The sequence below is a fragment of the Phragmites australis genome, chromosome 17 (assembly GCF_958298935.1).
Source record: "Phragmites australis chromosome 17, lpPhrAust1.1, whole genome shotgun sequence".
Taxonomy (NCBI): Eukaryota; Viridiplantae; Streptophyta; class Magnoliopsida; order Poales; family Poaceae; genus Phragmites; species Phragmites australis.
Genome location: NC_084937.1, coordinates 26,074,307 through 26,087,451, shown reverse-complemented (window position 1 = coordinate 26,087,451; position 13,145 = coordinate 26,074,307). Strand labels below are relative to the sequence as shown.

At 40.3% G+C, this 13,145-nt stretch overlaps 1 protein-coding gene and 1 pseudogene across 1 annotated transcript; one reads left to right on the top strand and one right to left on the bottom strand.

Annotated features, from left to right (window-relative positions):
* Nucleotides 1–3,114: 3,114 nt before the first annotated feature.
* On the bottom strand, nucleotides 3,115–5,314 carry LOC133897630 (chloroplast envelope quinone oxidoreductase homolog). Its single transcript, XM_062338425.1, has 4 exons — nucleotides 5,156–5,314; nucleotides 4,906–5,047; nucleotides 4,063–4,151; nucleotides 3,115–3,955 (listed from the first exon to the last, which is right to left on the bottom strand). Exons 1-4 carry the CDS (start codon nucleotides 5,225–5,227, stop codon nucleotides 3,239–3,241), a joined length of 1,020 nt encoding a protein of 339 aa, XP_062194409.1. The 5' UTR covers nucleotides 5,228–5,314; the 3' UTR covers nucleotides 3,115–3,238.
* Nucleotides 5,315–6,438: 1,124 nt separating this feature from the next.
* Nucleotides 6,439–9,290, top strand: LOC133897026 (uncharacterized; annotated as a pseudogene).
* The last annotated feature ends 3,855 nt before the right edge of the window (nucleotides 9,291–13,145 follow it).

The following is a 13,145-nucleotide window of genomic DNA, read 5'->3' as shown; positions in this document are numbered from 1 at the left end:
GCATCGATATCATGTATCAAAATGTGTCTTTCTTGGGAACCACCTCTCCACCAAGACTAGCATATTCTTCCTCATGCCTAGTAGCACCGAAATCGTACTTTATTACTCAGTTTTGGTCCTACCAAGGGCCTATTTGGCACAACTTCAGTTCCAAGATCCATGTTGGATTTAGAGTTGTATGATAAAATAAAGTGGTTTAAACTTTTATTTTTAGTTTAAAATAAAACTTAGATGACTCAACTAAATACTCTTAATCCACTCATAGCTCCAGATCCAAGATTTCTTGGAGCTAAGTTTGACAAGCTCCAAGAAATTTTGGATCCAGAGCTATGCCAAACGAGACCTAAGTCTAAAACCTTTTGATTCTAAAGTATATCTCTACAACTCTAATTTCCTATTAACCCATATCATACTCTTGTTAACTACCACCACATCATCAACAAAAAAGCATACACCAAGGGATATCTTCTTCAACGTTCCTTGCGACCTCATCCATCACCAAAGTAAATAAATCATGGCTGAAAGCTGATCCTTGATGTAGTCCTATTTTAAACAAAAAGTCATCTGTGATACCTTCACAACGTTATTATACATATTCTTGATGAGAGTAATTTATTTGTTAGGATTTTATGTTTCTCCAAGACACACCACATGATATTTCTTAGTATTTTATCGTAAGCTTTCTTCAAATTAATGAATACTATATACAAGTCCTTCTTTTATTCTCTATATCTCTCCATAAATTTTTTTTTATAAAAAAACCGCTTCCGCGGTCGACCTTCTAGGCATAAAATAATGACTTTCTATCAGTTAGTAGGCGATCAGTTTGTCTCCAGCTATAGGAGAGAGTTGCACAAATGCACTTTTTGGACCATGACTTGAATGTCAATGCCTAGATTTATTTCCGGTGCTCTCTTTCTGGAGATTGTCCAAACACCTGATCTCCTTTTCTTTTTCTATCGGTGCTCTTTTGGTTTTGGCTCGAATTATCCCTTGTGATTGAAGTCTTGTATCACTGCACAAATGGGTTCAGCTCTCACCTCCCATGGTTTTTTAAAGTATAATTCCTTTCTTTTTCACGCAACTGGTATGGCGGGATGCAGTGAGGCACAATAATAAAGTCAAAACTATGCAGGTCTTGAAATTTCCACGTTAAAATATATATATAAATGGAAAAAATATCTACCGCCTTTATTTCTTTATTCCTACATTTTTTCAGTTATAAAGTAACTTTTATATGATTTTTTCTTCCATCCTTACAATTGCATTTTTTCCTCGAACACACAAGTGAACCGCGTGTTATTACATTAAGTAGAAGAAATTTGTTATAACTTGTGGTTTTGCAATGTGGACATGCCTGACGATGTGGATTGGCTCATTTTGGGGGATTTTAATCCCATTCGATTTCCTAAAAACAGAAAGAAATCTGGAGAGGATGTAAATGGAATGCTAGTCTTTAATGAGGCAATTAGTAACTTGGGTATCGGAGAGCTCCCTTTGAAGGGTCAGTCGTATACTTAGTCTAATAAGCAACAAAATCCTTTGCTTGAATGCTTGGATTGGTTCTTTACATCCCCTTCTTGGACTACTAGGTACCCACAGACTGTGGTTTCAACACTGTCAAGGGATACCTTAGATCATGTTCCTTGTGTTGCGTTCATTGTCACAAGAGTTCCAAAGCTAAGGGTTTTTTGTTTTGAGAACTAGTGGATGGGTCATGCAGATTTTCAAAGAATCTTAGAACATGCATGATCTATTCCCACTTAGAGAATGTGGCTAAATTTAAAAATCTCAGAAGGGTCTTTAGGTCATAGAAAGCACAACTCCCTAATCTAGTGTAACATCTTGAGTTTTAGCATGTAAATTTATTACGAATTTCACTTCAAATTAAAAAATTCTAATTATTTAAACCAATATAAAACCAAGAATTATATATTTAAAGTATATATACTCGTATGTATATATTCAAATATATTAATTGGGCTAAGTATTCCAAATAGTGCCAAGACAATTCCTGAATCAATCCCTGCTTTAAATTAGTTCATATACTTTGGTTTGTGATCTTTATGGTTCTTTCTGCAGAGATTTGAATTTGATGTCTCTCAAATTCAAATCTACTCTAAGATTCTATTCTGCTCAAATCCTATTCAAATTCAAATTTCTTGATTCAAATCATCTTAGGAAGCTCAAGATTCAAGTTCAAATCATAATTCAAATATATTTATTTGAATTAAATCCAAATACAAAGTCAAATTCAAATTCAAAACTCTCATTTGAATTTAATTCAAAAAAACCAAATTCCTTTTATTTTTCTTTCTTCCCCGGGCCGAATTCCCCTCTCTTCCCTGTTTTGGCCCAAACACTGGCCCAGCCAGCCGGCACGGCCTCCTTCCCCTTCCCCCTCGTGCGCAGGCCGCCGCAGCCTCGCATGACCTAGCTCCCACGTTCACGGCCCGCTCTCGCGCTGGCCGGCCTACCTCCCGTGCTCGCCCGTGCGTGATCTGCGCCGTACGCGTATCCCGCATCCGCGATCGCCCGCGCTTTCTCCTTCCTCCCTCTAGCGTGACGCCGCGCCATACTGTCTCATGCCACCGCGACGGCCGCCTCTCCGAGTTAGCCGTGACACCCCTCCACTCCATCACTCTCTCTTCTCTCTTCACCCATGCCTCTGCGCCGCGTGATTTTCGCGCCCACGCACGCACGTAGACGACGCAGGCGCCCATGCTGCGGTAAATGCTGTGAGCTTATTCTGCCACCTTGCCACCAATGACCACACGATGTCACACGCTGCACCACCTCATTGCTCTGCCTCCCTCTATAAATAGAGCCGTCCGGCCCCTTTCTCCCTTGTTTACCCAATTAGCCGCTGCACAGTGCCGCCCCAACATCACCGCCACTATCGTGCGCTCACTGCCACGGTTCTTGAACGGAACGACCCCACTCGTAGTTGCTTCGCCGTCGACGCATGCCGTGCTTGGTCTGGTCCGGCGTGCAACAACAAGATGGTCCCGCTTGAGCGAATGCCGCCACTTGACGCGGGTGATGACATAACTAATCGTTGAGGATTGTAGCAGGAGTGCAGAACAGACCATGGTCAGTCCTTCGAACATCATGTCCTGAATCTGCTTTCAGAGTGCAGAACACAGCTTAATCCTTCATATTGCCACACAAGAAATCCAATCAAGCCCACATCTTCACAAATTGCACGGTACAATGTGCCCATCATGCATGCTTCGGCTCACTCTGCACCTCCCATTTCCACAACGATCTTGCCGGTGGCGTGCCCTTCGATGCTCTTCGCCCACGCCTCGTGCGCTCTGCTCAACGGGTACTTGGAGTCGATCACCGTCTTGAGCTTCCCCTGCTTCGCCATGTCCACCAGCCACTCCATCTCCTCCTTCTTGGGCATCAGGACCAGCGGCACCAGCCTCTTCTTTGAGAATGTCACCTTCTGCAGGAACGACTTGGCGGCAGCTGCGATCCCGGGCGTGACGTCGACGACCTTGCAGTTGTCGGCCAGCACCGGCGCGAACACCGACCACGGGGTGCCCGTCGCGCAGTGCACCACCGCGTCGTACTTCCTCCCGGAGGGGCTCTGTAGCTTGGCGCCCTCGTGGGTCTTGTAGTCCAGGACCTCGTCCGCTCCCAGCCCCCTGACGAAGCCGAGGTTGCGCGCGCCGCAGGTGGCCGTGGCGTGGAGGCCCGCGAGCTTGGCTAGCTGCACGGCGTAGTGGCCGACGCCACCGGAGGCCGCGGTGACCAGCACGTTCTTGGGGGCATTGTTATTGTTGGCGCTGAAGCCGTCGAAGCTGTTGACCCCCGCGGTCTTCAGCTGCTGGAGCGCGGTGGCCGCAGCCGTCGGCAGGCAGGCGCCTTCGGCCGCGGACACCTCGGGCGGCCGTGACACCGTAAGTGACGCCGGCGCCACCGCGTACTCCGCGAGCCCCCCGCCGTTCTTTCACGATGGTGAATGATCCATGACCGTGTTAGTCAGGCAATGCAGTTGTAACTGACAAAGAAAAAACATTTCTTTCTTTTACTGTCATGGTAGTAGAGTCTTACCGGGAAGCTGATGGAGATGACCTTGTCCCCTGGTTTGAAGTTTGTCACGCCATTTCCCAGCTCGACGACTTCGCCAGACAGATCACCAACTGTTAGGCCATGACAAGATCGAGTTCTCGCATTAGTACGTGGGAAGTTGCAGACTTGCAGTAGCAACTGGTAAATATGGATCATTAATTTGTAGAGCAAACAACACTTTGGACGTAGTCTACAATTTCTGTGTTCATCAGTTCAAATGCTATTTCAGATATCAATAAGACTTCCGTTCTCCAGAGATGAGTTGTTTGGCAGATGAATGAAGTGAGTGGAATCTCTGTGTTACTTTTCTCATTAGGGGGTTATGATCGCTGTTTATTGTTTGCTCAATAATTTTAATGAGTGGTAGCCAAAAAAGAAAAGGATAAAAGATTAGTGGGTCGTCAGAGTGGTTTAGTTGTCCCATCTTACTTCTAAGAATCTTAAGCAAAAGATGTAGTACTAGTATTAGGGAGAACTAAACAATCAGGTAAGAATGCTTCAGCCAATGTTCAGTTTCTAAGCCTGCATCCTGCAATAATTTTGATTTATGATATTTGCTCTCGTCTCATACAAACTACGGAAGCGTTTCTCTTAAGATAGTACTAACAACTTAACAAGTAGCTTATTTTTCACCTTCATCTGCAGAGTGCAGAGAACAGCCACAAGTTTAGTAGAGAGTTACAATAGCATTTTATGATAATAGGACCAAAATTCAAACCTGATGCTATGCAATTTCCTTTATCCATTGTTTGCGCAATCAACAATGATCATGTAAAGGGTACTGATGCTCTGAGGCTATATATGGCGTTCCGACATGGACTATACCTGGTATAACTGGGAACGTCCTGGGCAGGAACGGCCGGAGCATGCCCTTCTGAATCTTCCAGTCGATTGGGTTGATGCTGGCCGCCTCCATCTTGAGCAGCACCTCGCCCTTCTTCGGCGACGGGATCGGCACCTCCACATGCTGAAATTAGGCAGAAGCAGCAGCAGAGCATCAAGAAAAGCTCTCTGCTCAAGGATGCAGGTTCTTGGACATGCATGACAGCAGTAACTGTGGCTAGTGCAAGTGTACCTTGAGGCCTTCTGCTCCTCCGCCGTACTTGTCGTACTGCAAAGCTCTCATCGTCTTCTTTGGGGTAGCCATGGCTTGGTGCTCTGGACTCTGTCTGTGCGCAGAGAGAGAGAGAGAGAGAGAGAGAGAGTGAGCGGTAAACGGTATGCTGATGCTGATATGGTTGGTCTGGGCGTAAGTGGACAGAAATGAGCCGTTTGCAAATTGCAAGTGCCTGAAATACCTATCAGCTTTGCGAGGTTGTTGTTAGCTCCAGGCAACAAAGCGTCGCTGTAAAGGTGACCCCCCGCTTAACATCACATTTTGGGCACAAGGGAGGAGAGTATACCAACTTCAAGCACTTTTGGAAAAACAAAATCAGGGATCGGCTCATCGGGAAAACAACAATTTTCTAGTACTTTTGTTGACCTGGACTCTTGTTTTTACAGAAAACTCGAATATTTATATATATACCTTGTTTTTATTGCTTTTTTGTCGCGCGCGAGGTTGGTTCGCTCTGGCAGGATCGGGCTTGGGCTGCGTGCCGGTGTGTTGAATAGTGTCACTCTATATATATGATCTATCTTTATCTTCATCAAAAGCTAAGTACCGACTCTAAACTAAGAGATCGCCATATCACCATTGTATATCTACTATCTGATACTCTATCTATATATATGAACGTTATAACCCACAATAATTAAGCTAAGTTCACTAGGGTGTGATCTAAACTCCAAAGTCTACTAAATGCTTCTTTTTCCTGTACAGGGAAACTCGAAGTTTAGAAACAGAGTATAAAAGAGGTAGTGTGGTCTAACTACGCATATTAAGGTGCACCCAACGATATGACGTGAAAATGGCAGATTGAGTGAGGATCAAGTTCTACTATGAATGAACTAGATGATTGATAAACATAGGTAGAAAGATAGAGCAACAACGAAGCAATATTTTCTTCTTGAGGTGTTGCATCAGCTACAACTTCATCATTCTCCATCATGATTAATCTTGTAGTTTGAGCAAGATCTTCATTCTAGGCAATTTTTCCTTGAGAGCTTGGTGCTTGAAGCAATCACACACCTTGAAGAATACTCTATTGCATCTCTTCCTTCAGTAGGCCTGACTAATATTTCAGAAAAGAGTAGGTATAGTATATAATCTCAATCGGTTACTTGATCAACTTCTTATTAAAGCAAGCTTTATTACACTAATTCAATTTTGCTTATGTTCATATTGAATGTATTAATTAAATAATGTCAGTTCTTTTCTGTAAAGCAAACACCGGCATGTTCTTTCTCTGTGTAGTGATGTCTATGGTGTTCTACTTAGTAATGTTAGTTATCTCCATAAGTCAAAATCTGAGCTATAAGATCATACATCTAAATTGATATTTTTGCTGAGTCTCATCACATTTATTCTCCCTTATGAGAGTCAAGGCAAGTCATATGATTGCTCTTCCAATAAAATAGAGACATTTTTAAGATGAAGAATATGCCATTTATGCTTTTTCTTTGAGGTATTAAAAGTTGTCTATGTATTTGGATTGTATGTGTGATGTTGTTTTCATACATTGAAACCAGTTTATTCTTCTTATAAAAGTGGGTACAGAAAGATCAGAAAATGCTTTGTTGGATGTTTAATACATTGAAAATAACTCATGTTTTTGTAATTCTAGGTAAATTTTAACGGCTTTTAGAATTTATTTTACAAATATATATTATCACATATCATGAATTGTCATTGTGATCTTTTCTAATCACTTAAAGATATTTTTTTTTATTGTAGCATTTACATCTAAAATGTTAGAAGTGAAAGTAAAGCATATTGCTTTTCTTCCTCATTAAATTTTTATAGTGATGAAATATGGGTTACTATAAAGGAGATTCTTGAGATGGTAAGAATGTGTTCTATTCAATGTTTATTTTCCTTGTTTAGATCATTGCATGTACGAATGTTATATGAAATGTCATGTTGGTTATATAGATGTTTTGTATACCTCAACACAAATCATAAGAAGCTCTTGATTATTTGTATGTCTTCACAAGGATCAATGAATGTGTCTACTTTAGAAATATGAAGGTATCCGGTCAGCTCACACTTTTATATCTTGTAAATAATTTTATAAAAGTCAATCCACCCATAGTCTATTTTAATGTCTATCCATCCATCTCAAGTATGTTAAAAAATTTCATCAATTGGAGACCAGTATTCAGTATTTCTTCATAGGAAATAGGAAAATGAAATTCTAATATGCTATTGGCCAATATGATTGTCTCAACTTATATATAGGTATATATCGATCTAGTGCATAATTCACTCAACCAACTCTATATTTACGGTGCAGAAGTTTTTATGTCGAGGAGTGATGAAATATTTTTTTTGTTCCACCTTTACAAAGTACATCCACACTAGTGGGATTTTGTTGTAAATATTTATTGAACTATATCAATTACCAAGCTAATGCATATGTTAACTACTTCCAGTAGCATATTAATTAATCACATAGATAGTATGGGTGAATGGAGAGCCCTTGATTAACTCTTGTTATTTAAGAGTCCTACCAGAGCCTTGTTGCGCATCTATCAAAATATCAGCCATGCTAGTTATTAGGATATGAGGAGGATTCTATAGATTCTATATATGCCATTTGTTTAGGAACCAACTAGAAGTGCTTATTCCGAGTGACACTTGTATCCAAGCGACACGTGTCAAAATTGCTTCCGTAAAAGTTGAGAGTACATTAGTCCATATGTGCTATTTCTATAGAAACCTTGCCTTTGAGACTCATGTACAACTTGTGCTTTTTCTTAGTCACCACAAATGATAGGTCATGCAACATTCATGTTTTCTTTTAGAATGAGACCACTTTACTTGTATGGGAGGGTAAAGATGTTTGATATCCACCATTATGATGATATTAACATATTACATTAAATTCTTCGATTGTTGTTATTCTTTTTTTCTTAGAGGTGCATCTACAAATGAAGTATGGAAATTTCTTGGGTTTTAATAATAAATTATTATATGTTGAATGAAAAAATTGTTATTAATTGTTCACTTGTATAATGGTTTATTTGAACTAATGTGACAATTAGATTATATTTCTCTTGGAGATATAGGTTTTTTTGTAATATATTTTTTAATTTTTCTCTCTTCTTGAATGGTGAAAAATATTTGATTTTTTAAAAGAATGGCCGGGATTTGTTAGTGTTTGGGTTATAGTATAGTCTTCAATAAATTCCTTGAAGAGGAATATTTTATGAAAAGAAAGCATATTGTTGTGTCAAAAACTAATGAGGAGTATATCTTTGTAAGGAATATTGACAAATCAATAATATGATCTATTCCTACCCATCTTATTGAGTTGTTTTCTTGTGACAAATGTATAAAAATGAACCCAAAAAAAATCTTAGATTACATAAAGATTCTCCAGAATGGGTCCTCACTAAAAATTTATGGAGTAGAACTTGTAGAATTTGAGGAGAACCAAGCAACACAAAATATTCTACTATTTGTTAAATTAATTAAAGGATGTTTCCCAGTGGGCTTGATACCTATTGATTTAAAGGATACACTCGTACTATTGCAAAAATATCCTCTATAGTACCTTGAAATGACGAAGGATGATCGTTCTTTACTATCAGCAAAATATAGAAGAGGGTTGTTAATTCGTTTGCACACTGAATAAAAGACAAATGTGAAGCCTAAGCTAAGTAATGGTGATGATGACCAGCAGAACTACAATAATTTATTCATGGAGTGCCCATATTAGGACAGTTGGATAGACACATGTGAAAGAAATAGCTATATGAGCATTGTATAACTCAATAATAGTGAGTCTAAAAATGAAAAAGAAAGTGGAGAAGGAGGAGGGAAGTATGGAGGATGGAAGGAAGGAGAAAGAGATAAATTGTAGTTTGCTATTATGAGAAATTATGATGTCCATATCCCGTATAATGCTCTAAAGGTAATTCAAAGACCTATTTCACTTTTTTTTTCTTATAATATATGTTGTGCCCTCTAATTTGTATTTTACTTTCAGGTTGGAATCACGCCATTTCTTTTGGCATGGACTGAATATATTTGCACATCATACTTCCCTAAGTACTTGTCCTTCATCCAGAGGCGCATGACGTCATACCTACAGTCTATACTCTAGAGGATGAGTTTATCTCCACTCACCACTACATTTTCTAATTGTAGTACTAAAAGATTAGTGCTAGTGTTTCTACTGCATTATGTGGTAGCACATAGATCCATAAACCTACTAATTACTTTGTCGCTTCTATGTTTTGCAATAGTGATCACAACAGGTGCAATTAATGTAGCATCATGAAGAAACGATGATGTAGAAATGATGATTAGGGCCACAACATTTGGTGACTTGTCAAATAGTCAATTGTGAGTTCTCAGAAGACTAGTGGAGTGCATGTAAGCGTTAGTGGTACATGCCAAGCTATAGCAGATTTATATTACATAGACCAGTGTGTAATGCCCCTCTCATGCCAACTGACCAATCACAGTGGCCTCCCTAGTTTTCGTCTAAGTGCTTGACTTGCTAAAGCAAGCTCATCTGTGAGTTTTCTCAGAGTTTGGTGTGGTGACCACCAAGATTCGCGCATCTTCCAAAAATCCGGCTACTACCGTCTCCCCTTTATGATTCTTCCATTCAAGTGATTTGCCCATCTTCCACAAATTTGGCCGCCACCGTCTCCCCTTTATGATTCTTTCACTTGAGTGAGCTCTGTTATAATTTTTGCACTTGGAGCATCTCTAGCACCTCCCAATTATACGTTGGATGAGCCGAGCTACGTCTGGAGGCTACATGACAACCACATTGGTCAATCAGCAGACACAGGGGTAATTTGAACACACATAAAACTTGCAGGTGTTAGACCATAAGGAATTGAGATGTATATGGATATTTAAAACCCCCAACACTTGCAAGTGTGGTTTTTAAATTTCCCCTTAAATAATTGCAAAAACACACAAGTAGTCTATGTGCCACTAATTAGGGGAAGGAATAAATCTACCTAGCTCAAAGTGTTGAGATTCGTCTAGATAGTCCCATAAAGTATAAAAACAAATATTGCACCTTGTAGACTATTCAATATCATTTAAATAAACCCCTGGAGTAGTTATTGAGGTGGGTTTAATTTGACATTATAAAAATCAGATTTTCAAAAAATAGAAAAGTTCAATATATGGAACTTAAATTTCAAATTTTGATGAATGTCAAAAACCATAAGTTCACATATCATATTGAAATATTCATATTTGATTTTCAACTTTTTTTTCTAAGTCAATGTCACGTCAACCACTATGTAATCGTCATGGTGGCAAAACCATCTGTGTTATTTAGACAATATTGAATAGTTCTAGGAGCTTATTACCTGATTTTATGCATAATGGGTTATTAAAACGAACATCAATACTTTAAGGGGTAAGCGGACTTAGTCCTTAGGGGAAGGCGAAAGGAGCTCAGATGAAAGTGTCATGTAACACCTTGTATTTTATCCATTTAATAAATTCCACTAAAATTTTGAACTCTTTAAAAATCCTCAATAAATCAAAATCAAATAAGTGTTATATTGAGCAAAACATACTAAATAGGCACCAAATTTAGAATTTGAAATTTTGAAAATATGCTCAAATCAAACCTTAAGGAATTTAGAAGTTCTCTATTTTTTCTTAATTTAAAATTCTAATTCTAATTTGAATTTACTTTAAATTTAAACTTATTATCCTCCCAGAAAAGTTTAAACAAATTCAAACCTCCAATTATTCCTCAGGTCAAATCCAATTCCTTTCTCCTTTCGACTAAGCCCAGAATCCATTTCTTTCTTTTTTCTCTCTCTCTCTTTCCATATTTTTCCATTAGACAGACCCACTTCTCTTTTCTCCTTCGGCCTAGCCAAGCCCATCCATTGATGCCATCCCATCCGCACCACATCAACCCAGCTTTGGCCCACCCCGCGTCGCCCTGCTCCTGCCCACTGAAGCATAGGGATGCCTCTCCATTCTCCCTCCTCCAACCACCCGCTACGCCACACCGCATGGTCAATGCTCTCTCTCTCTCTCTCTCTCTCTCTCTCTCTCTCTCTCTCTCTCTCTCTCCAGATCTATAGCCACTCCATCGCATACGTCATGGGGATGGCCACCTCAAGCCTCCCGCCAACCTGTCACTCCACTAGTCAAGGTGAATCCCGCGGGAGCTAGGATGTTGTCGGTCTCATACCATCGCGCCTCGACTATAAATGGGATGCCAACACTCTTCTCCTCATACCATTGCACTACGACGGTTCTCACACTGCTCCACCTCTCCCAAATCTCCACCGAGCTCTCCCCTCCTCTGCTCTTCCCTAAAAATGCCACCACCTTCAATCTCCTCCACCGGTAAGCCTTAGCCATGCCCCACTGTCCAGCTCACCTCCTTGTGAACCCTCTCATTGTTGCTCCCCTTCGCACAGCTCAGAGCGCCTTGGATTTGGAGCTAAGCTCGAACCAAAGAAGATCACCACCGCCATCTCTCCTTTTTTTTTGCACAGGAAACCTCTCTAACCTTGTCAACCCTTGATAAGTGTTGCGTCACCTTCCTCTCCCCCTCCCTGAGCCTTTGTGCCTGCTCTTCTAGGTCCTAGCAAGCCCACACTAGCACCGCACCGTGCACATTATGCTACTGCCTTCGCCATCGTTGGCCACCGACAAGTCTGCTCTAGCCTGGCTAGCCCCCGTAGAACAATCCACATGCATTGTAGAAGCTTCCCAGTGCACCATCTTAGCCCCACAATGCATTAACATGTGTTTCCGTTCTTCACCACCACCCATGCCAACTCCGATGAGCCCCCGTTGCCGCTCTAGCCGGAGTTTGACATCAAGGACCCTTGTCTCATAATTTGTTGACATAGCCGCCACCGAGATTACCATTCCGGCAAGATTCTTGATGAGCTTTGCCACATAATAGAGCCAGGTGGCACTGTTTCAGCACCACACCATCCCCTTCCTCTAGCTGCCTACATGCCCTCACGTCGCCACTCTTTATCTAACATGGCGTGCGCTTTTTGTCAGCCCACCGCCTAGCCAGCACTGCCACATCAGCCTAGTCAATGGCATTAGCACACCATAGACCAATCTATGTACATCATTTGGTCCATGAATACATAGATCGAGTCCACAATACAATAGCTGGCCTAGCCAGTTGTTGACTAAGTCAACATTGACCATTTACCATGTGCCCTACCTATCAATGTCTGAGCATTTTTGAAATTTTAAAAATAATTATTAATTTCAAAAATATATTATTAAATCTGAAAAAGAAACCATTTTCCTAGGGAATTGACTATGACAATAGGATACTACCAAATCCGGGCATCCTAGTGTTTTTCATAATTCTCAGGGTATATCTCTATCTATGAAAAGGGATCTCTGGATGAAAAGAAAATTATATGTAGGTACTCAGAACATCCTGTAATCAGAGAAGTTTATCTCCAAGAATGGGAAAAAAGAATCCAGATGACATATGACGCCCCTTATATATACGGAGCCTGAGGCCCCTGTGAAAAAGAAGGTCAAGTAAGTCGCACAAGCCTTTCTACAAGCCAAAAGACACCCAAAGTCGAGTAAGAAAGTCATCAACTAGGTTTAGATTCATCTAGTCTAACCACATACCCCTATAATAGGCTCAGACCAATACAAGACAAACATGATATATGGTTATTATCCTCAAGGAGGTCCGAACTAGTATAAAAACTCCTATGTATTCTCCTGTGATTCGTCTACTCAAAATATCTCCTACCTCCTCAACAAGTTTATTAGACCGGCAGTTCACAAATCGTCGACATGAATATTCTTCCATTTTCTTTTTCTAGAATTAGTTTCCTAGCAAAATTCTAAAGCTCGTTTATCCTCTATTCCAACTTTGATTTTGATGATTTTTTCACCAAAAATCATCTAAATTCAAGATCTATCTAACTAAATCAGTTTTATTGTAGTTGCTTATTTAGCATTAATTCGC